At 54.0% G+C, this 25822-nt stretch overlaps 1 protein-coding gene across 3 annotated transcripts in view; it reads left to right on the top strand.

Annotated features, from left to right (window-relative positions):
* The first annotated feature begins 1043 nt into the window (after positions 1-1043).
* KIFC3 (kinesin family member C3) overlaps positions 1044-25822 on the top strand; it is a 65331-nt gene continuing 40552 nt past the window's right edge. For 2 of the 3 annotated variants that reach the window (XM_070261878.1, XM_070261879.1), the window contains exon 1: positions 1044-1417. In XM_070261878.1, coding sequence (XP_070117979.1) covers positions 1187-1417 — 231 coding nt within the window. In that variant the 5' untranslated portion in view covers positions 1044-1186. The remainder of the gene's footprint in view (positions 1418-25822) is intronic. The other variant, XM_070261876.1, reaches the window with a different exon arrangement.

Genomic DNA, 25822 nt, shown 5'->3' with positions numbered 1-25822 from the left:
GGGAGCCATGGGGATATCTGAGGAAGAGCATCCAGATAGAGGAAGCAGCCAGTGCAACGACCCTGAGGTGCCTGGTGGATTTCAGGAGCAGGGGGGAGGAGTAGGAGGAGTGGGCGGTGCAGAGAAGAGAGGCCTCCAGGCCGCTGCAGGACCTGAGCTTTTACTCAAAGCCATGATGGAAGCCAGCGACGGCATTCAGCAGGAAAGTGACATGATCCAACTTTGATTTTTTTTCTTGAGCTACAATTGATATATAACATACTAGTTTCAGGTGTACAATGTATGATTCAATATTTGTATTTATTGCAAAATGATCACTACAATAACATCCATCACCACCCTTAGTTACCAATGTTTTTCTTGTGATGAGAACTGTTAAGATCTATTCTCTTAGGAACTTCAAATATGCAATACAGTATTGTTATCTGTGGTCACCATGCTGTCCCTCACATCCCCCAGGACTCACTTATTTTATAACTGGAAGTTCGTGCCCATTTGACTCTGATTTTAAGAGGATTGCTCTGGCTACTGAGTTGAGAAATGATGGTAGTGGGTCAAGGGCTGGAGCTGGGAGGCCAGCTGACCCTATTGCAGGCGTCCAGGCAGAGTCGGTGGGAGCCGCGGAGGCCGTGAAAAGCGGGCAGATTCTGGACAATATCTGAAGGTCGAGTGGACAGGAGTTGTAACTGATAGGATGTGGGTGTGAGAGAGAGGAAGAGACCAAGATGCCCGCAGTTTCCACTGGAGTCAGGAAGGACGCAGCTGTTATTAGCTGCGATGGAAAGGCTGAGAGGGGAAGGAGGATTTTCGGGGGGATGAAAATCAAGGTTCAATTTGGGACCTTGAATGCCAGGAGCCTAATTTACTTTATTTTCCCTCCCCTGCTATAACAATTCTAATTCTTCTCAAGACTGTGTGGACCACAGAGGAGACACGCCAGCTAGAAAGCTCAGAGGACATTTCAAGACCCTTGCTTGTGACCTGAGTCATCCCCTGGAAGCTGAAGGACAGCCTTTAATTGCTGGACTAACAACTGAATGCCTGCCTTGTTCAAAACCAAAGCCACTGCTGGTCCGGCTAGGAATTGGTGAACCAAGCAGAAAATTCCAGGGCACAGGCGATCGCAGGCTCCAGTTGGAAGATTTTGCTCCCACAGTCTGACAGCACGAGCTGGGCCACGGCTGTCATGTTTGTGGTCCCAGCCCTGATGCGGCTGAGCTGGAGCAGCTGGGCCCTGTGGAGGGGACGGAGGGGAGAGTGGGAGAGAGTTCCCAGCACAGGCCAGGAGGAGGCCCCTGGCTGTCACGGCTGGCACTGGCCTGGCCCTGGCACCTCCAACGGAGCTGTTCTTGCCAAACTGCAAGCTCCCTCCCCAGGAAGCATCCTGGTCTCAGAGACAACGGACCGTGACTTACAGGTAAGGAGCAGAGGCACCACTACCAGACCTTGCCGAGGGGTTTAAATTGCCTTTAGATAGAGCAAAGAACCTTCTCCAGGATGGAGCGTGGGTGTTTTCCTTGATTGTGTGAACGTGTCTGAAGGTTGCCATATTTCGGCATTTCCAATATCTTCCATCCTCTCAGGAGCTCCTGCTAACTGATCTAAACCAGACAGTACCAGCTTTTTCCAGTGATGAAGATCTCCGTAGCCAGGGCTGAGTTCGGCTTCCAGCTCCATCGCTTCCTGGCCATGGGAGCTGGAGCAAGTCATTTGATCGCTCCATGCCTCAGTTTCCTCACTTGTAAAGGGGGAGGTGATAACACACAGTAATGAGGTCATGCCTATAAAGTAGCCCGGGGCCTTGTTGGCAGTAGCGCTCAGTGAATGGTGGTTCACGTTGACATTCTGACTCTGCTGTGGTTGGAGCTCTGTCCAGTAGTCCAGAACCAACCAGAAATCTTTTTATCTGAAACTTCCCAATTTGTCAGTGAGATAATCTGTCTTTGAAATCCTTTCCTACGCAGTTCCTCGGACACACTAGGCGCTCCCTGATATTGATTTAGAGGAATCTGAATACAATCGTGTGGCCTGTGCTGGGATCCTGCCTCTGCCCCACACTGGCTGTGTGATTTTGGGCAAATCACAAAACATGGCCTACAGCTCAGCTTTTGGACCTATTAAAATGAGAATAACGGACCATCTCTCACTGGGTCATGAGGATGAAAAGAGATAGCAAATGCCCGGGAATTGAGTAAATGCCCACGTTGTTAGTATTGTTGAACTGTTTCATTGAATTGAGTGATGAAATGGAATTATTGAATTATTATTGGATTGTTCTTCTTGCTATCGTTGTTGTTCTTATTGTTGATAAAATGGCAGAGCCTGAGAGGGGCGTTGATTGGTTTCTGAGTGATTCCAGACTTGCAGCCCTGGACCACGTTAATTATTTACAAGTTCCTTATCTGGCTCGATTTGACTGATTGATTTCTTCACTCAATAAATATGTATTGAATGTGTGCCCTGTACCAGGCCCCATTCCAGGCTGTGAACAGGCCAACACCTTCTTTCTCTGGAACTTGCATTCCCGGTAGGGGAGGCAGACAGAAAACAAGATAATTTCACACGGCGGTAAGAGCCGTGATGAGAACACAGAAAAATGGCGGGTGATGGGAGGCTGGGGGCGGTCAGGGAAAGCCTCTCTGAGAATAGGCAGGAGCCAGTCTTGAGAAAAGGAGAATGGGGAATGGGGGGCGGGGGGGTCAACCTAAACAAAGAAGTAAACAGGCAAGCTCGAATTACCAGAAGTTGAGTTTCTTTGGGAATAGCAGAGGAATTGCCCTTTGGGAAATGCTTGCTGTAGGCAGCCACAGGCGAGTCCATCGAGGGTTTGGGGTGGGCCGTATTTATGGGCAAGGAGCACAAAGAGGGAGAAGTCCAGCCAGAGTCCAAGCAGTAAGTCCATCGGCTTCGGGATGGGGAGAGATCCTTGGCGGATGTTCATTGGTTAGGTACGAGTCTGGGCGTTTTGGAAGTCAGGCATTTGTATGAAATCAGTCACAATTCTCAGGTTCTGGTCTTCTGAGGGCGCATGCGTGGGATTCTCCATTTTATATCCTCCAGTTCCTTTTTCGATTGAAATCCTTTCGTAGAGGTGTGTGTCTGCGGAGGGGTGAATGGTGTGGCCCAGACAGGGGAACACCCAGAGCAAAGACCCTGAGATGGGAAAGAGCCTGGCGTGGTGACAGACCCCCAGAGAGGCCCGTGTGGCTGGAGACCAGAGGGCAAAGTGCCTTAGAGGGGCTGACGGGACAGATCCTGTGGGACCTGACGGGACGGTAGGGAATCTGGGTTTCATTTTCATGTGATGGGCAGTCACTGGAGGGTTGTGACTCTTCTCCCAGGTATTGTATGACTCATGCTCCACGTCCTTCAGGTCTCAAATGCCCCTTTCAGTGGGGTCTTCCCTGGCCACCCTACCTACAATTGCAGGCCCCTATTTAAAGGGATGACATGAATTCGGTCCCTCTCACCGCCCTCCATGTCCTCCTTCCCTGAGTTATCTTCCCCCCCAGCTCTTCTTATCTTCTAACACAGTCTACATTTCACTCTTTAATTTTGTTGATTGTCCTCTCCCAGGGGAGAATGCAAGGTCCTGCAAGGTCTAGAAAGTGCTGGCCCAGAGTAAGTGGGCAAATATTTGTTGAATGCAAAACTGAATAAAGTGACATGTTGTAGGTCACGCTTTCACAAGGACTTTCTGGCTGCCCGTGGGGGCGGGACTGTGGGACATAGGGAGCCTGGTGAGGTGGCCTCCGAGGCTCTCTGGTGTTACCAGAGCAGGCTCGTTTTGCCTGCCGCACAGTATGCCAATCACTGAGACCGTGAGTTTGCAGCAGAGAAAGGCAGCCAAGCGAGGAGACAGGAAAACAAGCCTCAATCTGCCTCCCTGAAAATGGGGACTAGGGATATTTATGGAATAGGGGGGCCGGGTGGTCTGAAGTGGGAATAGATGATTGGAGGTGAGGAGAAGTGAGGTAGCAGATGGTCTGCGCAGGCATAGTCAAGCTTCAGGGCTCTTCCTAGCACGCATGTTCACAAAATGGCGGCCTTAGCATGACGTGAGGGTGGAGTTTTCAGCCCCTTGATGTCAAAGGGTCACCTATCAGGCGTTCACGCAGGCCCACTTGATGAGTCAGTGGTCTTAACTGGCCTGAATTGGAGAAGGAGTCAGCCACAACAGGAGGTGCTCACGTATCGTGGGATTTGAGATTCAGGAAAAAAAATCCAAACCTAGATCTGAGTCCACTCTCAATTCCTGAAAAACAACTTAAGCGCCCGTTGCCATGGTGAGCCAAGCATCAGAGCTGTTATCTGTAAGGTGGGTTTCAGTGATGCGTTATCTAACTAATTTTGCAGACAACTCACTGAGCATAGTTAAAGCGAGTCGGCCCCGGTTCACAGGACAAGAGGGGTGGGAGGCGGTTCAGTTTGACATCGTCTCACACGTAGGGCCCGCTGGCCTTGCTGACGGCTGGAGTGTGGGTTTGAGGAGCGAGAGGACTCGCTCTGTGTTTTGGACATGAGCAACTGCGATCATTTGCTGAGACTGGCGGGGAAGAGGTCGGGAGGGGCCGGGCCAGCTGGAGGAGTCAACTTGAGGGGTCTAGGCGACAGCTGAGAATGGCGGCGTTGTCAACAGAAAAAGATGGTGATGAAAAGGAAAGTGCTTAAAATAGTGGAGAAACTGTCAGTTTGACAAATAGGAGTTGCTCACGTATCATGGAATTTGAAATTCAGAAAAAAAAAAATCCAAAACCTGAATCTGAGTAAATTGGGATAAATGTGCGACACTTTGATTACATTCAAGTACAAAGCATCAAATAATAATGTTAGCCAAAATGCCTGCACTTTGAAGTCACAGGAAGTGCTTTAAAATAAATTTCAATGGAATTTTAAATAAAATGAAGAGAATGACAATGGAGGAGGTCTCCAATTTATAGGATTATTTTTTTCCTTTCAGTTAAAGAGATAATTACAAATAATCTTTAATATTTTAGGAGAGGGATACCACCCCAAATAAGGGGTATTTCCCAGAATGCCATTCTCGGTTTTTAGAAAGAGGCCCTCTGAGTTTTGCCTCCGCATGGCACTATGCAGGCCTCCCCCACATTTCCCAGAGGCCATTTCAACCCAGTCGCCTTCCACCAAGACCTTCAGGCATCTGCACGTGGCAGTGCGTTTTGTTTGGTTTTCACACCCACAGACGTGACAGATCTTTCTATGATGAGATTTGTGGTAACTCTAAGACACAGGAGTGGTTCTGGAAGCAAAGATGACAATGCAAAACCTGGGAAGACATGGATTAAGCAAAGCTACGCTACAGTCTATCCTTGACGGGCCTCTTGAAAGCATTTGGTTTTTGGAGAATGGAAGCTGCCGCACCATAGGAATTTCAGCCCGTCCTTTCCTCACGGGAAAGTCACAAAAGCGATATTTTCCGCCTAAAGATTTTCCTGCCCCCACGAAAATGGTTTCCTGACAGCTCATATTTTCCCACGCGGAGCTGTGCGTTCTGAATGCAGTCCGCTACACTTGGTAACAGATGCGCAGGAAGCCTCGCCTTTGAGAGAAATCGCTGTGACGAGCCGGGCAGGGTTGTAACCAGGTGGCTGTGTCGGGAACTCCCGGGTTGTGTTTGTTATTCCATGTGCGTCGAGGCTGTGAGCACCCAGCCAGGGCTGCCCGGAGGACTGCTGTGCAGCTCACAGGGCGCATGAATTCTGAATCTCAGAGTCTGCTTGCAAGGAGGTTTGTAGCTAAAACATCAGCTGCTCTTGCAGGTAAATCCGAGTTTAATTCCATCTCCCATTGCTGAGCTTGGGGATGCTGCCCCCCCCCCCCCCCCCCATTTCCTTGTTCTTTGTTCTCTGGCGGCAGATTTGCTGGCAATGCGAGGTTTGGTGCAGAAATGACTGCTCCTTGAAAAGGTAAAAGATGGCCCTGCTCTGTCGATGGACTGAAGCTGTGCTGTCCTGCCTCCTCATCTCATTTTTTCCCCCAACCTCTGCTGCTTGACTCTGGTTCAGCAAGCCGGCGTGGAAGAGCCACCAGGGGTTAGGGGACCTGGGTCTGAGCTGGGCTCACCATGGCCACTCTGCGTGACCCTTGCCTGAGCCTCAGCTTCCCAACCACGCAATGAGGAAGTTCAGGAATATCATCGCCTCCACCTCCTGACACGGCAGCAATGCTCTCCCTGGTGTGGATGCTCGGAGACACAGGGCTCTCTGTGCGCTATCAAAGATCCCAGTTTCAAGGGCCTTATCTGGGGGCCACACCAGCCCCTCAATTATGAACACTGATGGCAGAAAATGGGCGCACCCTCATCCTCGCACATCCCCGGGGACGTGTGTCTGCCCACACCTGCCCTGAACAAATGCTGGGGAAATGAAAATGTCAATTACATGGTTGCCATGGCAACCCGATCTCCTGTTTGCCGCTACAGCTTCAGTGTTGCCATCATTATTTTCCTACTGAGTTGATTGAATTCGTCAGTTATTGCCTCCTTCCCCAACTCTGTCACCCTTTCAAAACACACACGCACACACACACTCAAGTACACACACACACACTCACGCTGGTTTGTAAAGACTAACGGAGCCAATGATGCGTCTTTAATGGGCTGAGGTGAAAGCCAGGAGAATGCTTTTGGAGCAAGAGGGTGCACTTTTGTGTTCTTTCTGTGCCTTTTGCAGTTAGTTCAATGAGATACAGGGAATTTTCAGCTTGAGATTAGAAAGACTCTGCCAGTAATTCCCTTCTTGACCTTGCATGAGCTCTCCAACTTCTTGAGCCAGAGGTTTAAGCTCTTTATCAAGAGAAGATAATGCTCTTAGCCCCACCAGGGGAGTCGGATAAAGACCGACAAGAAAATGCCCACAATCTTTGCATTCCCTGAGGAGGAGTGACCTGCGCACGGTCGTGGCTGGGTTTCCTTCTGGAGTCTGGTGTGGCTTGGGTGAGGAGCAAGAGCATGGAGACAGGAGCCTGGGTTGCAATGGAGTTTTATTAGCTACGAAACTTTGAGTTGTTCCCAAACCAGGTTCATTTTGCCTGCAGCGCAATTATGCCAATCCCAGAGATGACGAATTTGCAGCAGAGAGAGGGTTTGTTCACAAGGCAGTCAAGCGAGGAGACGGGAGAACCAGTCTCACATCCACCTCCCTGAGAAATAGGATTAGGGCTATTTATGGGATAAAGGGGCAGGGTGGTCTGAGTGTGGGAATAGGTGACTGGAAGTGAGACGAAGTGAGGAGACGGATGATCTGTGCAAGCGTAGTCAAGCTTCATGGCTCTTCATAGGACGCAGGTTCACAAAATGGTCGCATTGGCACAATCTGAGGGTGGAGTTCTTAGCTCCTGACGTCAGGAGGTCACTTATCGGTCATCCTCGTGGGCCCAGTTGATGAGTTAGTGGTCTCAGCTGGCCTGAACTGAACAAGGGGTCCACTCTCAGTCCTGAAAAGCTTGAGCACCTGTTACCTTGGTGACCCAAGCGTCAGAGCTGTTATCTCTAGGGTGGGCTTCAGTAACGCATTGTCTAACTGCTTTTGCAAACAGGCAACTAACTGATTATAGTTAAAGCAAGTTAGCCCCCGTGTCAGAGTTAGTCCCTTAATCCCTCTGTTAGTCTATGAAACGGGGCTGACAGAGCAGTGCGACCTCGTCAGGCTGTTCTGATCATTTAATGAAGCACCATAGAAAATGCTGGCCTGTAGTAAGGACCCAGTAGGTGATAGTTCTTATTATATCATGTTGGTCACTTCGAGAGAGCCACAAAGGAAAACTGGACTGTCCGATTGTCACAGCTGGAAGGTACCTGCTTTAACTTTCCGTACACATCTTTGCCGCTTTTTGGAGTGTGTTCTAGCTTCATCTTTCAGAGCAGGCTAGGATGCCATAAACATTCATTTTTCTTCCCTGTTGATAAATGAACTGATTTGATTTTGATTTTATTAATTTTTTTTTTTTGAGGAAGATTAGCTCTGAGCTAACATCTGCTGCCAACCCTCCTCTTTTTGCTGAGGAAGAGTGGCCCTGAGCTAACATCCGTGCCCATCTTCCTCTATTTCATACGTGGGACGCCTGCCACAGCATGGCTTGACAAGTGTGCCTAGGTCTGCGCCCAGGATCCGAACCGGCGAACCCCGGGCGGCCGAAGCAGAACATGCGAACTTAACTGCTCACCACAGGGCTAGCCCCTGTTTTGTTTTTAAAAGAAGTCTTTTTTCTGTTGCCAAAACCATCCGATGATGAAATCACCTATGACTGAGGTTGAAGGGCCTCGGGGGAAGAGGCAGCATTTCTCCCGTGACTTTGTGCCTGGAACACAAGAGGGACTCCTCCTCTGTTCCTACTCCCAGGGCGGAGGGGCCCTGCAGGGGTCCGCTCAGTCTGGGCAAAGAGGACAGCTAAAGAAGGAGGCTTTTTTTTGCTTGCTTTTTTTAACCTCCTGAGCTTTGCCATCAGAGTTAGGTCTCTCCCTGTTTCCTCCGTCTGCTTCCCGGGGGAAGAACCCTGGGCGGCAGTGACGGCAAAGGCCTGAGCCCTGCTAATAAGTCACTATTTCTGCAGAGCGGGGCACGGTGGAGAGACGCCAGAGTGTAGCCCCCATTCTAGAGGGCGTCTAAAGGTGTTTCTATTTCACAGAGATTTCAGAATGTTAGCACTTTAAAAAAAAAAAATCAAAACAATTTTACTGAATAACAAAGGAATTGTATAATGTGTATAACCTTTGCAATATATACATTTTTTAGTGTTTAAAAAATCCCAGGGAGCACAGTTTGCTCAGGGATACACTGATGTTTCCTGGGCCCAGAAAAGTTGAGACAGGAGGGCTCCACTAAAAAACAGCACCGAGATGATTTTAACAGACGGAAAACTTCAGCAATTTTTTATCAATTTATTTGATAATGTGTTCCCAACCTACTATACATGAATTACTTTAAAAGTAAAATGGAGGGGGCTGGCCCGGTGGCGAAGCAGTGCTCATCAAGCCATGCTGTGGCAGGCGTCCCACATATAAAGTAGAGGAAGATGGGCACGGATGTTAGCTCAGGGCCTGTCTTCCTCAAATAAATGAACAAGTAAATAACATAAATAAAAGTAAAATGGGAAAAACACTTTCCTAAACGTCGAATATCATTAAACTAAGTATATGCAGTGGGGATGACACCACTTTAACAATTGCTACTAATGCTCTCTAGTTCTGTCCCCAAGCTTCCTTGGAGAGGAGTGGCCATCAATTCTTCTTCAATAATTTGGGGGCCCCTGCTCCTCCCAGATACCACCAGAATGGGGAACTCACCCAGAGGCTGAGGTAGAGGCTCTGTACTTCGATGTCCTGGTCTCTGATGGTGAAACCATGGGGGTTGTGGCCTCTGGGTCCTGGGGGGTCCACGGGGGCTGCTTTCAGCAGAGTGTGCCTGGGGTGAGGGGCCTGGGCTCCTCTTTGAGGTCCAGCTCTGCCTGGCGGTGCACAGCCCTGCTGGCCTGTGCTGGGCTTGTCCCCATTGGAGGGAATTCCCTAGGGTGCTCGAACCTGCCTCCCCAGAGAGCTATGGCTAAACCGTCTATGTTGAGGAATTCGGGGAGGTGGTCCTGATGGAGTTGATGCAGAGGCCGAGGGCCCCCAAGCTTCCTTTCGACGCCATCAGTATTCCTGCTGCCGCCACCTCTTGCATAAGACAGGAAGGACGAAGCGCCGTCCACTCCCTCATCCCGGGCCCCTGGGCTTATCTTTTTATAACAGAAAAGAAGAGCCACTCCAAGATGATCCAGCAAAAATCCGTCTTATAAATACTTTCCCATAAGCAGAAGCAGGTGAATCGTAAGGCGGGGAGTCAGGGGGAAGGGTGACAGGAGAGGACCGGCTTTATCCAGAGACTTCTGTTTTTAAAAGGAAAGCCGACTACTGCAATTAGCTGTAATTTTAAAATCTTCATGGCAAGACAGCACCAAAGGGTCTTGCCACCTGCCTGAAAAGGATGTGTGTGTGAGGAGGGGGACTGGGTATGCTGGGGGAAAAGATGAACCTTTCGGTAAATGATCCTGCCACAAATGTTTACATTTAATTCGTTTTGTACCCCATCTCACCCTTCGCCCCCAAAAAAAGAAATCATGAGGATCTAGTTTATCGTAGTGCTGGTTCCCTGAAACCCAAGTTCTGGAGCGCAAACTGCTCAGGGCGCCTGGTCTACCTGGTAAAGGGCAGCCCCGGCGTCAGTGGGACCAGAGGAAACCCTAGGTCCTCGTTCTCGCCAACAGCGTCGGCACCACCCACGAGCTTGTCAGAGATGCAGAATCGCAAGCCCCACTGAGTCTTAAGCTGCATTTTAACAACATGCCAGGTGATTCGTGTGCACCGTGCAGTCTGAGAAGCCCTGAGCCAGGGGTGCACGAAGCAGGGAAGGGGGGCTGGGGGTGCCCGCTGCCAAGCGCTCTTGGAATACGAGGAACTCCTTGTTGGGTTAGCGGGGTCCGGCCTCCGTGGTGTGAGCAGATGTGGCTCTAACTACAGCGCTGAGCCTCGGTGTCAGACAGGCTCACCTGCTGGGCGAGAGCGCTGCGCACCTGGAAGGAGCCCTGCTCATTACTCAGGCCTCTGTTCCAATTTCACGGTTTCTGCCTGAGGTTGTGTAATCCCGGGCTTGCAAGGCTCAAGTCTGGCGTAAGTCACAGCTCGTGAATTTCCGACTCCAGCGACGCCTTAATTGGAGGCGACGCTCCCTTTCCTTAGTAAAGTCACGACCTCCTGTCTAAATTGTCCCCTCAAAGCCTTGGAGGGAAAAGGAGGCTGACCTCACAGTGCAGCCTCAGTTATGGTGGCTTTAGTGGCTTCTCCAAATGAATATTCTAAGTTTTACTAGTTGCAACTGCTTTCCAATTCAGAAAACATTTTATTTCCACCCATTCTCATTACAACCATATTGGGGCGGAGAGAGGGTTGCCATTATTCCCACTTTCCAGAAGGGAAAACAGAGTCAGAGAGGTAAAGTAACTTTCTCAAGGTCACACAGCAAACTAAGTGGCAGACTGGGGACCAGAGCCCAGGTCTGAATGACTCTAAAGCCAGGGCTGCCTGTCCACCGGGGCTACACCTGGAGTTTCGAAGACAGAATTCGCATGGTGGGTTGAGGCCATCCATTGTTTCTTTCAGGTGGGGAAGAAAAGCCGGACTGTCCTTTCGGATGATCTTTGTCATTCCTCTCCTTCCTCCAGCGCAGGGCAGGCATTGGTCCTCACCCTCTCCCTCTGAAAGACTCGGCCCCTGAAACGTGGCTCCTCTGCTCCAGTGGCTTCTTGGAAGGCTAGGAGTTGAGCCAGGGCAGCCTGCCCACCAGGGACTGTGGCCAGCGGGGCAAGTGTCCACGGCCCAGTGGCTGCTCTGTTTGTCGCTCTCCCAGGGACAGGTGCACAGCCAGCTCCCGCCATTGCCCCGGTGCTCCTTTGACTGCCCTGCGCTTCGGAGGGGAACAGCTCTGGGTTCAGGTCCTGCTTGCTCAGGGTGGCATGATGACTTTCATGAGCCCTACATGCCTTTGCCTTTGTGGGCCCTTTTCTCCATTAAAAAGAAAAATCCAAAGCCATGTTTTACTGCTGCATTGGTGTGGAGATGAATATATTCATGTTATATATTAAACATTTTCTTCTCCCTGAAAATTTACTATTTTCCTTCTGATTTTAAGTGAAATGAAAACATTTTCACTTCACTTTGGGTCCCTCAAAGTCCTGTAGATCCTGGACACGGCGCCCCTACTGGATAAGTTGGCCTTGTGCTTACTGAGTTTGTGGCGACCTTGAGCAAGTTATTTCACTTTCCCGAGCCTCGGTTTCCTTATCTGTCAAATGGGCGCAGCGACAGCGTCTGCTTTAATCCGCAGCAAGGGGCTCGCGTAGAGGCAGGCCATGGCGCCTGGCATCGCTCGTGCTCAGTGGAAGCGCTGCTGTCACAGCCCTCTGCTGGGGAGCGAGTGGCCTGCTGTAGGGGTCCAGTGCCTGCCCTGGCGAGGGGGCTGCTTCTCAGACAAGTATCGACAGGCCCCTGAGGGTGCGGGTTTACGCTGTCGGCCCGCGGCCCGCTCCTGCATCACAAGCATCAGCACTGGGCGAGTCCGGGGAGCCTGCCCTCCTCCCGGCCCGTGAAGAGACTGGATCCATCGGGGACGAGCCGGGATGAGAACCCAGGCTCAGACCCCAGCCCACAGCCCCGGGCCCACCCCAGCTGTCTCTTCAGGGGGGCCCCTCGGGGAGACAATTACAAGCAGATCTCCTTGGTGAGGACACGGCAAGTCTTTGCTACAAAACTCCCTCCTGCTGCCACGTTGCCTCCTTGGCCTTTCCGCCGCCAGTTCCACGTCCTCGCGGCCACGTCTGCACTGGGCTGTCCCGGGCAGTGCCCGGCGAGGGCCTGGCCTTTCAAGGTGGCACAGCCTGGGCTGGGTCCCCGTTCTACCCTCAAGTTGCTGGGCAGCTGGCTCCCGTCGGCTTTCTCACCAGGGGGAAAGGACGTAACCACACCTCTGACGTCACGGGGCAATTGCAAAGGTGACATGATGACGCGGGTGAAGCTCTTGCTCAGTGACAGGCACACGGGGGGCTCCATCATGGGGTGAAGGCAACGAGGAGCATGAGGATCAGACAGCTGCTTCCTCCTCCATTCTGCTTCAGGAAGCTTCTCAGGAAAAGCCCCGAGGGGCCCACAGGCAAAGCTGGGCTGCCTGGGCTGCAAATTCGGATGGAATAATCCTAGAATTTACCTCAAGGGGTTGTTCGGAGGAGTAAATAGTGAACACAGCTGAAACGCTCACCTTGCTACCGGCTATCCAGCGAGTGCTCAGTAGACGTCAGGTGTTTTTTCCTCAGGACACAAGCCATAGATAGCAAAGTGGCTTTAGCTTTCAGGATGGAACCTTCTAGAACTTATATGGGGCTCCGGAAGTGGGAGTTCTCAGTTCCTTCCTCTCCACCTGCTGCAAGGCTGCAGCTCAGGGAGCCCAGGGAACTTTCTGTCTGTCCGTGACCTTGGGGTTGCTAAGACCCAAGCGGATGACTTCTCCTGAGCCTTAGAAAACGGCCGTGTTACCAGGGAGGCTGTGGGCCTGAACCTCCCCATGAGGCGTCCTACAGACAGCACAAGGCTCTGGAGAGAGTTTGGGCTCCAGGATCGGAGGGAAAGGGGGAAGGAAGCGAAGGGAGAGCAGGTGTCCAGAGTCTCCGCTGTGCCAGGCATGGGGCCCTGACTCTGCTCCAGGTTTGTGCAAACAGCCCTGCCGGGAGCTCGGGCCGCCAGGCCCCTTCGCCCTCTGGCTTCAGCTCCTGCCATGCCTTCTCTGTGGGCAGTGCCCTTGGACTTCGAGCCAGCTGGACACCAAGATGGGGCCTGTGACCACAGCCCAGGGGAAGCTCCTGCCTCCAAGGGCGCTGAAGTCAGACCCAGAGCCGCTGACCCCAGGCTCCCACCAGCCACAGGCTGCCGGCAGCTCGGATTCCTTCTGGCTTTCCTCCTGTGGGACCCTTTAGTCTGATGGGGACCCCGAAGGAGAGACGATGGAGGCTGTGCTCCCTGTATCCTGCTTCCCCGAAGACTTCTGTTACCCCGAGTCCTTATTGGCTGCGGCATAAAATATTAACACTGACTGAGTGTGAGCGCCGGGGCCTTCCTGGCGGGGTCTGGTTTCACGGCCCCAGGAGGCGGCAGCTGCAGGCCCCAGGTCCCTGGCGCCTCGGCGGGCACACCACGGCGAGCAGCAGCCCGGCCCACGCTCCTGCTCAGCAGCCACGATCTGGGGATCTGAGGTCAAGGAGCATGACGCCTGTGGGAGGTAGGTACCCGGATGCACAGAGCTGATAAAGAGTCTGACTTCTGGAATCTGAACTGGACTCTGCTGGCCGTCTCTGTGACCGTCAGCGGAACAGCTGGTTGCTTCCTGTGTAATGACTGAATCAAAACACACACGCAGATACACACGCACGCACACGGGAGGGACGGCTGGCTACGATCTGCTTACACACGTTCTTTCCTCCCGGACCGACTTCTGAATGTGGGCTCTGTGAGCCTGCCTCCAGAACTGAATGCCAAACAATCGCACAGGTTTTTTCTGGAGACGGGGTTCTAATTTTTCATTAGACTCTCAAAGGGGTCATGGATTCCTACCCCAAATTTAAGAACGATAATGCTAACAATTTCCCTCTAGGGAAACCTATGCCTACCCATCAGCGAGAGCAAAGATCTAGGTACAAGGCCGCTCCCGGAAGCATTGTTTGTGGTTGCAAAAGACTCGAAATAACTCAATCATTCATCAACAGAGACTGGTGAAATCGGTGGGTCCCCTCACCCTTCGGAAGGCACAGGACCGCGGGGGGCGGGGCTGGGCGTGTGGCGTGGAGGGCACGCAGTCAGAACAGTACGTGCGTCCAGCCAGCAACGTTGGGGGACGGGATGTTCTCCACCGTGAGCTTGTGTCTGGGGGTTATCTCCAGGAGGATTCGCCAGCCACTGGGGGAAACGGCTGTCTCAGAGGAGGTGGGTGGGAGGACGGAGGTCAGGGGGAGGGGAGACGTGATTGGCACCAGAGTTTGTACGGTTTGAACTTGTGTGGCGTAAAAACAGTCAAACAAGAAAACAGCCCCTCGGGTAACATGCGGCCTTGGCTTTCAAAAGAACCTAAGCAGAGAGAGGCCTGGGGCCGGCCAGCTGAGGCCGACCGAGGGGCGGCTAATTCGGGTGGGCAGCTGCCACTCCTGTAAATCAAGAAGGTGGCTGAGGTCAAGCCTGACTCAGAGGGAATGAAGTGGAGTGGCGTCCTCGCGCGCGGTGTTTAACAGCCGGCCGCGTGCAAGCTCTTATCCTCGCCACGATCATGACGTCCGGGCTTTCATGGACGGAGCTCAAAGCTCGTGGGCAAACCCCATTTACCCTCCTCACAGCCCTTCAGGCTGGGGGCTGTAACACAGACGTTTGGCATCCGTCGGGGAGGGACAGAAGGGAGGAACTGAACAGTGACGCAGGAGGACTGACAGTGCCCCGCCTCACTCAGGAGGGAAGTCCCCAGGAGGTCACCCGGGTGGCAGTGCAGTCTGGGATTTCCCACAGGCCAGCCCTGGCAGCCGTCGACCCACCAGACAGGCTGGGCTGGGGTGAGCTGGGCTGCGGGCCACATTCCTTGGCCATGAAGCGCCCTGTTGACTGGCCAGAGCCCCAGCTGCTGACATCCATCCATCTTCACCCGCTGGGCTATGGTCTCGGTGAGAGCTGAGTCGGCTGCAGATGCAGGTTAACTATTTGCCTGAGGCCGGTGAGGGCCTGGTCAGAAGTGCCAAGGGGTGGGGCTGGCACGCCCTCTGCTTCATTCCTCTCGTGGGGCCGCAGGAGTGGTCCAGACAAAGGGTCACCTGCCCGCTTTGAGATCTTGTTCTCGGAAGTGGACACTTTATTTTGCCCGTGAGTCTCTGGCCTGGCTCCTGTTGTGGGGGATGAGATGTCAGCTTGCGTTCTGCCCGCTCACAGGAACCCTGCCTTTGGCCGCAGACGCAGCCTCAGGGTCCCTGCTGGGGGAGGGACCTGGGTCCTCACGGGACACCCAGAGGTGCACCACGCTCCCACAGCACCATCCACAAGGGGCGCCTGCGGGCAGGGTGACCACCACCCCATGCCCAGCACTGAGGACTCTCCCAGGACATGAGACTCTCAGGGCTGAAACCGGGACACTCTGGGGCAAACCTGGACAGCTGGTCACCCTCCCTGGAAGCCTGCCACCAGGGGGACATGCTATCCCTGGGCAGAGGGACATGCCAGGACTCTGCATCCCTTCAAGGGCAAGGACTCCGCATTTCTTTTTTTTTGTTCCTTTCACAATTACAGACTTTACAGAAAAGTTGCAAGAATAATACAAAGAATCCCCAGATACCCTCCCCCTAGGTCCCCCAAGAGTGCCAGGTCTCGTTAGTCCCCATCTGCAACAGTTCCTGAGCTTTTCTTTGGATTTCATGTCATTGACATTGTTGAACAGGACGGGCCACTTATTTTGTAGAATGAAGGACCCTCCAGTAGTGCCTGGCATACCACTGGCCCTAATAAGTGCTACCATGTATTGAGCACCGACTGTGTACCAGGCTCTCCCCGTACGTTATCTCGTTCGTCTCTTCGACACCCTCTGACGGACAGGTGATATGATTACCCCATTTTGCACACGAGGCAGCAGGCTCAGCGAGGTCAAGGGGCTGGCCTGAGGTTGTTCAGCCAGGAAGAAGTAGGCTCGGAATTCAACCCCTGAGCCCACACTCCTAACCACTGGGCCATGTGTCCCGGGGGAGTTTTCTCGTGTTTTATTTGCAGGTGTTGTTTCTTTTAACTTCTGGAACTCTGAGGTCAGCAAATTGTTGTCAAGGTCCCCAGCCATCCCCACATCCTATAGAGATAAGAAGGCTACCTTTGTACTTTCCCCAGACCTGCAAACGAGGGCGCAATTATCCTCAGAGGCTTGGAGAGACGGCGAGCGGCGAGCAAACGGCTGTAGAAGATTGTGGGGAAAGTTCACCTTTGAGTCTAAAAACCGCTACCTCCCGCTTGGAGTCCCTGTTGTGGGTTGGAGCAGGATGTGGACTTAGGAATCCTCCCTGGTTTGGTCTCTGTGGCTGTGGCTGTCACTGAAGCCACAGAGGGTCACCCGGCTCTCCTGCCTGCCTCTGCCCCTGACCAGAGCCACAGAGTGAGGCAGAGCATCCTCTCAGAGGGTCTGGTCACCCTCCTCCAGGAAGTCCTCCTGGCTCGAGGCTTTGAAGCCCCGGCAGCCCCCACCTCCTTTACCCTGTCCCCATGCCTGCCTCCGCCCTCTCCGGAATAGCTCCCTCACTCATTGCACATAGTAGGTGTTCGATACCCATGAATGAAGGAAAGAAAGGGCACAGGATGCCTTGGGCCTACCTTTCGCTGTCACCCTGACAAGTAACCTTTAAGCTCTTACTTGCCTCTCCATAGTCTCTTGCACCTGCTGGTGGGCCACGAGGTCTCGTCTGACTGCTCTTGAGAAAGCAGCCTCCTTTCTGCCCGTTTCTGCCCTCTCCGTGGCCAGGTGGCCCCTCGTGCCGCCCGCGCCCCTCTCCTCTCCCAGGACACCCCAGCAGCCTCCACTTGGCTGTGCCCTCTCACCACATCATGACTGCTGGCCCAGCCTGCTCCGCGTCTTTCTCTGGGTGACCCACGTGTGACTCCATATTTCTATTGAATTCGTTCATTTAGTCATTCAACAGATACCGTCCGAGTACCTACTGCGTGCGAGGTACTGTGCTAGGGGCTGGGGTCCGCAGGGAACAAGTCAAAGTCCTGCCTTCGTGGGAGAAAGACGATTAAGGAGCAAACAATAAATAAATGGGGCCATGGCAGGTTGCTGCAAGTGCCAGGAAGGAAAGAAACACGGGGACTGCCCATAGAAGAAGTGGGGGGCACCGAGGCTGGACTGGTGGCCAGGGAAGGCCACTCCAAGGAGGCGACAGCTGAGCTGCGATCTAAGGATGAGGAGCCAGAAGGCACAGAGTTTGGGGAATGGCGTTCCAGGCAGAGGGAACAGCAAGTACAAAGGCCCAGTGGCATGTTTGGGAACAAGAAGGAAGCCTGTGTGGCTGGAGCTGGGCTGAGATGGGGCAGGTCATTGGGGCCAGCCCTGCAAGGCCGTGCTGACCGTGGGAGCAGTCGGATTGTGTCATAAGCTCCCTGGGAAGCCACTGGGCTTCTGGAGTTGGAAGGTGGTGTTGTCTCCTTTACATGTTGGGAGCCCTCCGGCTGCGGTGGAGGGTCAGACTGGAGGCCCCCCGGCTCCCGCCCTCCTGCCTGTGCCAAGTCGTGTTCTCCCCTTGCCTCACATGGCTCCCGAGGGCACGGGCTTGCCCCAGTCTCCTGGTCCTCAGGTCTGTCCTCCTTCTCTCAAATCCCCCAGTGACCCTCTCATGGTCCACGGTGTTCCCGCCACAGCAGCCACTCTCGCGGCCTCCACCCTCCCTGCAGAGACCAAGACTGGGGCCCTGGACTCAGGCAGACCCGGGACCAAGCCCTGGCTTGGACACTCGCCAGCAGAGTGACCGTCCTCTGAGCCCCAGTTTCTTCCTCTGGAAAAGTCAGGGCACCAATAGCACCTGCATTGTGGGGCGCCTGTGTGGATTAAGAGAAAATGCTGGACCGTGCCCGGCACAAGCCACACTGGGCTGAGTCTGCAGCTCGCCCCTTCTTGGCCAGGAGCCGCTGGGGGAACGGGCCCACCGCATCGCTGGCTGCCGCCCGGGCCCCGTGGCTCAGCTGAGCTGTGAGGGCTCCGTGGATTCTGGCCCTTGTTTTCTCTGCTTCACAGCTGCTCAAACAGCTGGACTTGCTGCCGGCCGAGAACAGTCGGGGACGAGGGGCTGAAACCTGAGGAGGAGAATTTAAGCCACAGATTTACCATACCTTTTATGAGCTTGGCAGTGTGGCTGAAGTGGGTGTTATCAGTAAACACGGCAAGGCCATTGAGCGCGCTGGGCGTGTTGCCTCCACTGACTTGGCAAAGCCTGAGAATGTTCCCCTTAGACCCCCGTTTGGAGTCTACATAGTAGAGTGTGCTGGGTGACCTTCACAGTGCCTGTTTCCTGTGTAAACCGCAAGCTGGGCCCCTTGAGGTTGTGGTGGCCAGAAGAAAATGTGATGATGGCCAAGAGAAGCTTTGCAAATGTTGAACCGCTGGGCCCCTGTGAGGAAATGGCAACGAGGATGATGTCTAGGACAACGTAGTGTGGGTTCCAGAATCAGAGAGAATGGGTTCTGGTCCAAGCTGTGTGACCTCAGGCAAGTTGTTAACCTCTCTAAGCCTCAGTTTTGTTATCTGTAAGATGAGGATGAGAGTAGTATCAGGGTTGTTGGGGGGGTTACATGTGATACACTGGGTTGGCTAGTGTCTCCCACAAAATCATGTTCATTTGGAACCTGTGAATGTAATCTTACTTGGAAATAGGGTCTTTGTACGTGTAATCAAGGTCAGATGTGGTCGTACAGGACTGGAGTGTTCCCTAATCCCATATGACCGATGTCCTTATAAGAAGAGGGAAATCTGGACAGAGACACAGACACAGAGAGAACCCCACGGGGAGACAGTAACAGAGATTAGGGTAATCCGTCTACAAGCCAAGAAGCGCCAAGGATTTCTAGGGACCACCGAGGGCTGGGAGAGGCGAGGACGGATTCCCCTCTCAGGCCTTCGGAGGGCGCGTGGCTCTGCCAACACCTGGGCGGTGGACCTCTAGTCTCCAGAACCCTGAGAGGAGACGTTTCTGTTGTGTACGCCGCCCAGGCTGTGGCAATCGGTTGCAGCGGCCACAGGAGACTAACGCGTGGGATAATCCAGAGAGGGCACCCGGTGTGGTCCTGGGTGTGGAGCAAGCAGTGTATCATTGTTGTCATTCTCATCGCTGTCTTCAGCCCTGGGTTAAGGGCAGCTGTGACGGCTGCAGACGTGGTTGGGGGAGACCAGCAGCCCTGGCCTCAGGCCTTGCTGGCAGTGAGGGTGGGGTGGCTTCCCCGGCCGTGGTCTCCAGGAGCCCCTGCCTGGGTGGGGTGGCTGACTTCCCTGAAACTCCGGCGGGGGGGGGGGTTATGTCGAGGCTTGAGGGCGCGTCTTTGCAAGCCCTTGTCGTGGGGAAGGGTGCTGGCGGCCTCCCGGGAGCCGCCTGGTCAGCCCAGCCGCCTCTGAACCTGTCTGACAACAACATTCCTCTGACGCTCGGGCCGCCAGGTCATTGCACAGCGCTGTGGTTCTGTGACTCGCGGCCTACGTCAGCTGCCACTGCCACGGCAGTTCCGAGGCTCCCCTGTGGCAGGCAGAACCCCTGCCTCCCACCCAGCCTGTCAGCCACCCAGGCGGGTCCTCGGAGGCCTCTGCAGAAGCAAGGTGGGGAGGGACAGGCCTCTGGGACCCTTCAGACTCTCCAGGACAGAGCCGACTCCCTTTCCCATCTTCCTCAGGGGCCTGTCAGGGCTTCTGGGTTTGGGGCAAAGAGTGTGATGGTTTGGGTTTCAGGGAAGAGCGGGCAGTGGAGAGAAGTGGCCTCAGGACGTCTGGTTCTGGCACTTTCTTGGACTGCCCACTTCATCCTTCAGGGCCTTAGTTTTCTCAGCTGTAAGGGGGCCATCTGGAGGACCTGAGGAGTTATGGGAGGTGGAGGGCCCTCCCTGGCCTCTGCCCACCACGCGGGGCACCTTTGCTGGGAGACTAGGAGTGGCAGGTCACATGGCTGGGGGGGTGACCACACCCTTCCCAGTTCGTGTCCACTGATCCACCTCAGGATGGAGCAGGCCTCGGGGGGTGGGGGGGAAAGGAACAGACTCCTGACCACGGCGGCTGACGTTCAAGACGTAGACGCCGGGGTGGCCGGCCCAGCCCATCGTGCGGACAGACAGACAGGCCGGGCCGAGCTCACGGCGCACGCAGGCGCGATCCAGGCGCACGAGCACCGCCCGCGGGCCGCGGGGAGCTGGGATAGGCGCGGGGCCGGGGCGTTCGCGGGACCCCGGGATCCCGGGACCCCGGGACCCTGGGACCCTGGGCAGCCTCGCCGCGGGCGGCCCCGGTGGCCATGCAGACAGCCCTTCCTCCCGCCCCAGGAGCTTGCTCACTGCGGCTTTCCGAGCCTCTGTTTCCAACATCACTCATTTCGGGGGCCCCCAGCCTCTCTGGTGAGGGGGGCTCTGCGATCGCCACTGGTCTTGGAGGACGTCCTGGTCGGACAGGCAGGCCGGTTGCTGATGTGGTCCCAGCTCAGCCAGTGGGGGTGGTAGGCGCAGCACCTTGCAAGCAGCCCTGAGGCTTCTGGGAAATGTTTGAAGTCGGGGGGCTGGGGATCTAAGAAAACTCCGGTCGGTTGAGCTTGGAGCACGGAGACATGCGGCATTCTGGACCTGTGGCCTGAATTGGCAAAACCCGCCCTGAAGCTCTTCTGGCCACAGATGTGTGCAAATTCTGCCCCAGGTCAGCCACCCGGGACCCCTGGAAGCTGGGCACCTTCCAACCCGGAGGCCTGTCCGCGTGGGCTCTGGGCATTCAGGGCTGGTTTGGGCAGACGGTGCTGTGTGTAAAGGTAGGGCTGACTGGAGAAGTGGAAGCAGGCCACCCAGTCCCCAGCCTCCTGTCTGCCAGCGTCAGGCTCCAAAGATGGTACCGTCCCAGTCAGGCTGGGGCTGGGCCTGGGCATTCCGGAGCAGGTGCAGGGCTGTTTCTGGAACTGTTTTCCTACCCAGGTCCCCTCCTGTTTTCATCCGCACTTGAATTGAACAAACAGGATTTGAGCATCTGCTGCAAGCTAGGCTTTGTGGCAGAAGAAAGAATCACAGTAATCATAACGGTGACAGTTCTAACAATAGTGACAGTTTCTTCATCTGTAACATGGGGTAATAATAAAGTCCACCTCCTAGCGTGCTGTAAGGATTAAATGGGATCTGGCACATAAAACACTTAGCACATATTGCCAGGCACATAGTAAATTCTTAATAAATAATATCCATAATAATAGTAACTATTACTATTGGGGCTCGCATTTATGAAGGCATTGAGGCTCAGAGAGGTTAAGTGCCTTACCCAAGGTCACACAGCATGGGAGCCTGAATCAGGGAGATCAAGTCTTACAGAGGAGACTGACAGGTCCCCCACAAGCTGCGATCCAGTGTACTGAGTGAGCTAAGGGAACGGTGGTGGTCCTCGGGGCAGTTCTGGCCGGGTAGTGTCAGGAAGGCCCCACGGAGGAGGTGATATTTCCATTGGACCTCCCAAGGGGAAGGGGCTGTCATCATGGAGGCAACTGCATTGCAAAAGCAGGGAGGCATGGACACAAGGTAAATTCAAGGAACAGAAAGCAGGGACCTTGGGGGATCAGTGGGAGAGAAGGCTGGGCAGCTTGTCTGCAGGCAGATGGTAAAGAGCCTTGAGTGCACACCGAGACTGACACAGGGTGACGAGGACCCCACCGAATGTACCCTCGAGAGGCAGGATGGCACAGTGGCTCAAGACCTGAACTCTGGAGCCTGCCGGCCTGGGGTCGGATCTACGGAGCGGGGCCAATGGCAGCACGTGCACCCCACAGTGGGAGGAAGGAGGCAGGAGCCCTCAGCCGGTGGAGGGTGGGGGGTATATCTACCAGGCACGTGGGTCTGGCCCAGGCTGGGACTCTCAGAAGCGGTATGGTCCCCAAGATGTGGCTTCCTTGTTCCCCTAGGGCCCAGGCATCCGCGGCTGTTTGCCCGAGGAGGCAGGCGTAAGGAGGATGGGCCGCCTGGACGGGAGGTTTGCCGGGAAGAGGTGCTTTCCGGCTGGTCTGCCTTTGGAGATTCAGACACAGAAGCTGTGCCTCCGAGACCCTCTGGGTTGCTCCTCTTTCAGCAGAAGTTGCCCTAACGGCAGGGGTGGAATGAGCTCCTGCCTCTGATTGGCCAATTTTGCCCTCATTTTGGGTCCCCTGCACCTGTGCACCTGCTGGGGGTCAAGTCTGGGCTGACGTTGCCTCTGGGATGGCTGCATCCATCTGCGACCCCACTGGTGTCAAACAGAATACGGCTGTACGAGTTTGTGGGGGCCCCTCAGGAGCAGTGGCTGCTCCTAATGCACCCTTCCTGGAGTGCCAAGATGTTTCCAGGCCACCGAGAGCGCCCCGGCCAGTGTTTCCAGGGCCTCCGCATCTGAGCAACCCCTTGCCTTGATTCTCTGAGTCTCCTCCTTGACCTGCTTTGACCCTGCCTTGGCCTCTGTCCATCGTCCTGCCATCCCAGCCCCTCCCCCCATTCCTCTTTGATTCACGGTTCCTTAGGCCTCCGAGGAGGTCAGGGGCTCCCATCACTTCTGGTCGGAATCTGGAGCTGTCCCTTGCCACTTGGGTATCTTCACACATACCTGTCCCAGGCTCTGGAGTGAGGGTGCCTGGACGGGGGACGTCTGGGGAGGGGCTGGTGCTGAGGGCCCACTCCCAGGAGCCAGATCTCAGAGGGTGCTCTGGCCCAGCCTCTAGGCAGGTCTCCCTCCCTCCTGCCCTTCTTCCTTTCTCTCTTAAACAGCTTTATTGAGATATAATGAACATATCATAAAGTGATCCATTTAAAGTGTGCAATTCAATGGTTTTTGGTATATTTACAGAATTGTGCAACCATCCCATAATCTAATTTTAGAACATTTCGTCACTCCAAGGAGAAACCCCATTAGCGGTCCCTCCCCCCACTCCAGGGTAACACTTCCCACCAGGGCACCACCCCCCCCAAGCTCCTTTCTTCTGCTGGCATTCATTCGTGAAGCGTGAAGCGGCTGTAAGTGAAGCCAGAGCGCCAGGTACAAAGACGGAATTACTCCTCCCCTGAACCAGGCCCAGAGCAAGCGAATCTCAGGATTACAGTCATTCCTTCCATCTTGCTCACTCCCTCCCTCTTGGCTTTAGCGCTGGAAAGGTCGCCAGCCCACACTCCTCACTTACCCAGGGAGGGACATGAGACCCAGAGAGGGGAAGAAATTTGCCCAAGGTCACACAGTGCTGGGGACACAGGCCCTGGCCTGGAGCACCCCCTTTTCCAGCGCTCCAAGCCGCCTTCCCACAGCGGCCCCTTGTCACTCATGGGCCTCCCCCTAGCTGTTCTTATAACATAGGGCCTGAGTCACTCCACCTGTGGAGTGGGAATTATAACGTCTACTGCACACGTCGTGAGGATTACATGAAATCCGAGGCAGTCCTGGACGTAAAGAGTTTGTTCCAGTGCTTAGCAATAGCCGGCCCTCGGCAGAAGCAAGTTAAATCAAATCAGACTAAATTCCCACCGCGGCATTCCCGGCCCTGTACATCCCGGTTGTTTGGGATGGGTGGAAGTTCTTCCCACTCCACTCCCGAAGATGACAGATGGATCTACCACCGAAACTACCGAGCTCGCAGTCATTTCTTTCCCGTCACCTGGAAGCCGGTGATGTCGGCAGGGCGGGCGGAAGGTTGAGACTTGTCGGGATGACTAAGAACCCAGAGCTGTGGGAGTCTGGTTAATCAGCAGTGTCAAAACTTCCTGTGGCTGTTTGCAAACAAGGGCCACCCCCAGAGGAGGAGGACCAGCAGGTGGGGGGGAGGCCGGGGTGAGGGGTGCTGCTGCAGAGCCTGGGTGAGTGAGGCTGGCAGTGCTGGGAGGCTGGCAGGGTGGTCAGGAGCCATGGCTGCAGTTCCCTGGGGACACACGGCTTCCCTTACCGGCTGCTGCCTCTGCACACCCCCATCCCCCAAAGAATGCAAAGTTGACTGTAGACGCCAGAGCCTCTTGAGGGATTCGCTTTCCAGGAGTGGCTGAGTGACTTATTACAGGAAGCCAGAATGAAGTGCCAGGCTGGTGTCAGAGCAGAGATAAACTTAGGAATGCTAATGGCCAACTGAACAGAACCTTCCAGCGTTGTGGGCTGTTCCAGAACCCACCTGGGAAGGTGTCTGGGGGCTGAAGAGCAGGCGGAGGGGGTGGGACGCTGACTCAGTGCGCTCAGCGCCGCCCAGCCCAGCCCAGCCCAGCCCAGCAGACAGAAACACCGACAAACAAACCAGACACTCCCCATTCTTGACATCCATCACACAGATCTTTTTTTATGTGCTCCGTGCCTCCCGGGGGAACCAGCCGGGGCGAGAATTCCAGATCCAAGAGAAAAACTGTAAATTAGAGCGAGAAGTAGTTCTCGTCAGAAATGCTGCCAATGACAGTGTAAAGTGTAAATTTGGTACAACCCTTCTGATGGCAATCTGGCAACATGTTTAGAAAGTGTAAACGAAATGCTCAGACTCTATTCAGATTTGATGAAATTCATGGCCCGTCTCTCCTCCCACCCCGGGGAATGAAAAGGCTGCACGTGGAGAGATGTTGACAGTGATGCTGTTTATAAAAGTGAAAAAATGGGAGCTGCTCACATATCTGACCCCCGTGGAATGGTCAGCGCAGTCAGGGTACAGCCATTTAGTGGAATACTATGCAACCATTTAAAATAATTATTCTTTTCGGTCATTTTGACTGAGCACTGGGTGTGCCCCAGACACTGCGACCCCAATGCTGAATGGGATCTGGCTTCATCCACAGTATGGGATGCAGTTTACAAAAGAGCAGACCTTAGTAGGAAAAAGTAACTTGGAAAATGCTTATTATGTGATTTAAGAAAAGGCAGAGTGGAAAATTATATCCACTCTCTGCCTCCTGCTGTAACCGCGGCCAATTTTTGCGGAACGCCGACCGATGCTGGGCTACGGGTGTGACGCGCTCGCTCTTATTTACTTATCACTCAATACTTAGGGACTAGTGCTTCCGTCATTGTCACAGGAGGAAACTGAGGCATGGAGAAGTGACTGAACGAGGGTTCAAACCCAGGACCGCCTGACCCCAACCCCAGTTTTAACCATTGCTCCATACTGTCTCCCCTTAATACAGTAATAGTGTCTGTTCAAGCTCAAGTGCCAACAAGAAAATATGAGCCCATGACAATAAGGTAAGAGTGGTGGGATTTGGGGACTTTTTCCTCTCTTTGTTTCTGCTATATTTGTGCAGAAAAAAAATTGCAGTTCAAAAAAAAAAAAAACCCAGCCACCTAGAATTTGCAGCAGATGGGGAAAATGAATGGGGAAGTTGAAAAGAAGTGGGAATGATGTTAATAATGCATGCCTTGGCTTAGAAGAAGGAGCTAGAATGACTTAGGAACAAGAAGGGAAGCCAGGAGCTTTTGGGGGAAGAAGCCCGGCGGCTTCCGGATGGGGGATTGTCCAAGGGAGAAGCTGACTCAGAGGGAGGAGGGGCAGCGGGCCATTCTTGCTAAGTCTTTTTATT

This window comes from Equus caballus, chromosome 3, assembly GCF_041296265.1.
Source record: "Equus caballus isolate H_3958 breed thoroughbred chromosome 3, TB-T2T, whole genome shotgun sequence".
Taxonomy (NCBI): domain Eukaryota; kingdom Metazoa; phylum Chordata; class Mammalia; order Perissodactyla; family Equidae; genus Equus; species Equus caballus.
Note: the sequence above shows the minus strand (reverse complement) of the source record. Positions and strands in the feature narration are given on the sequence as shown.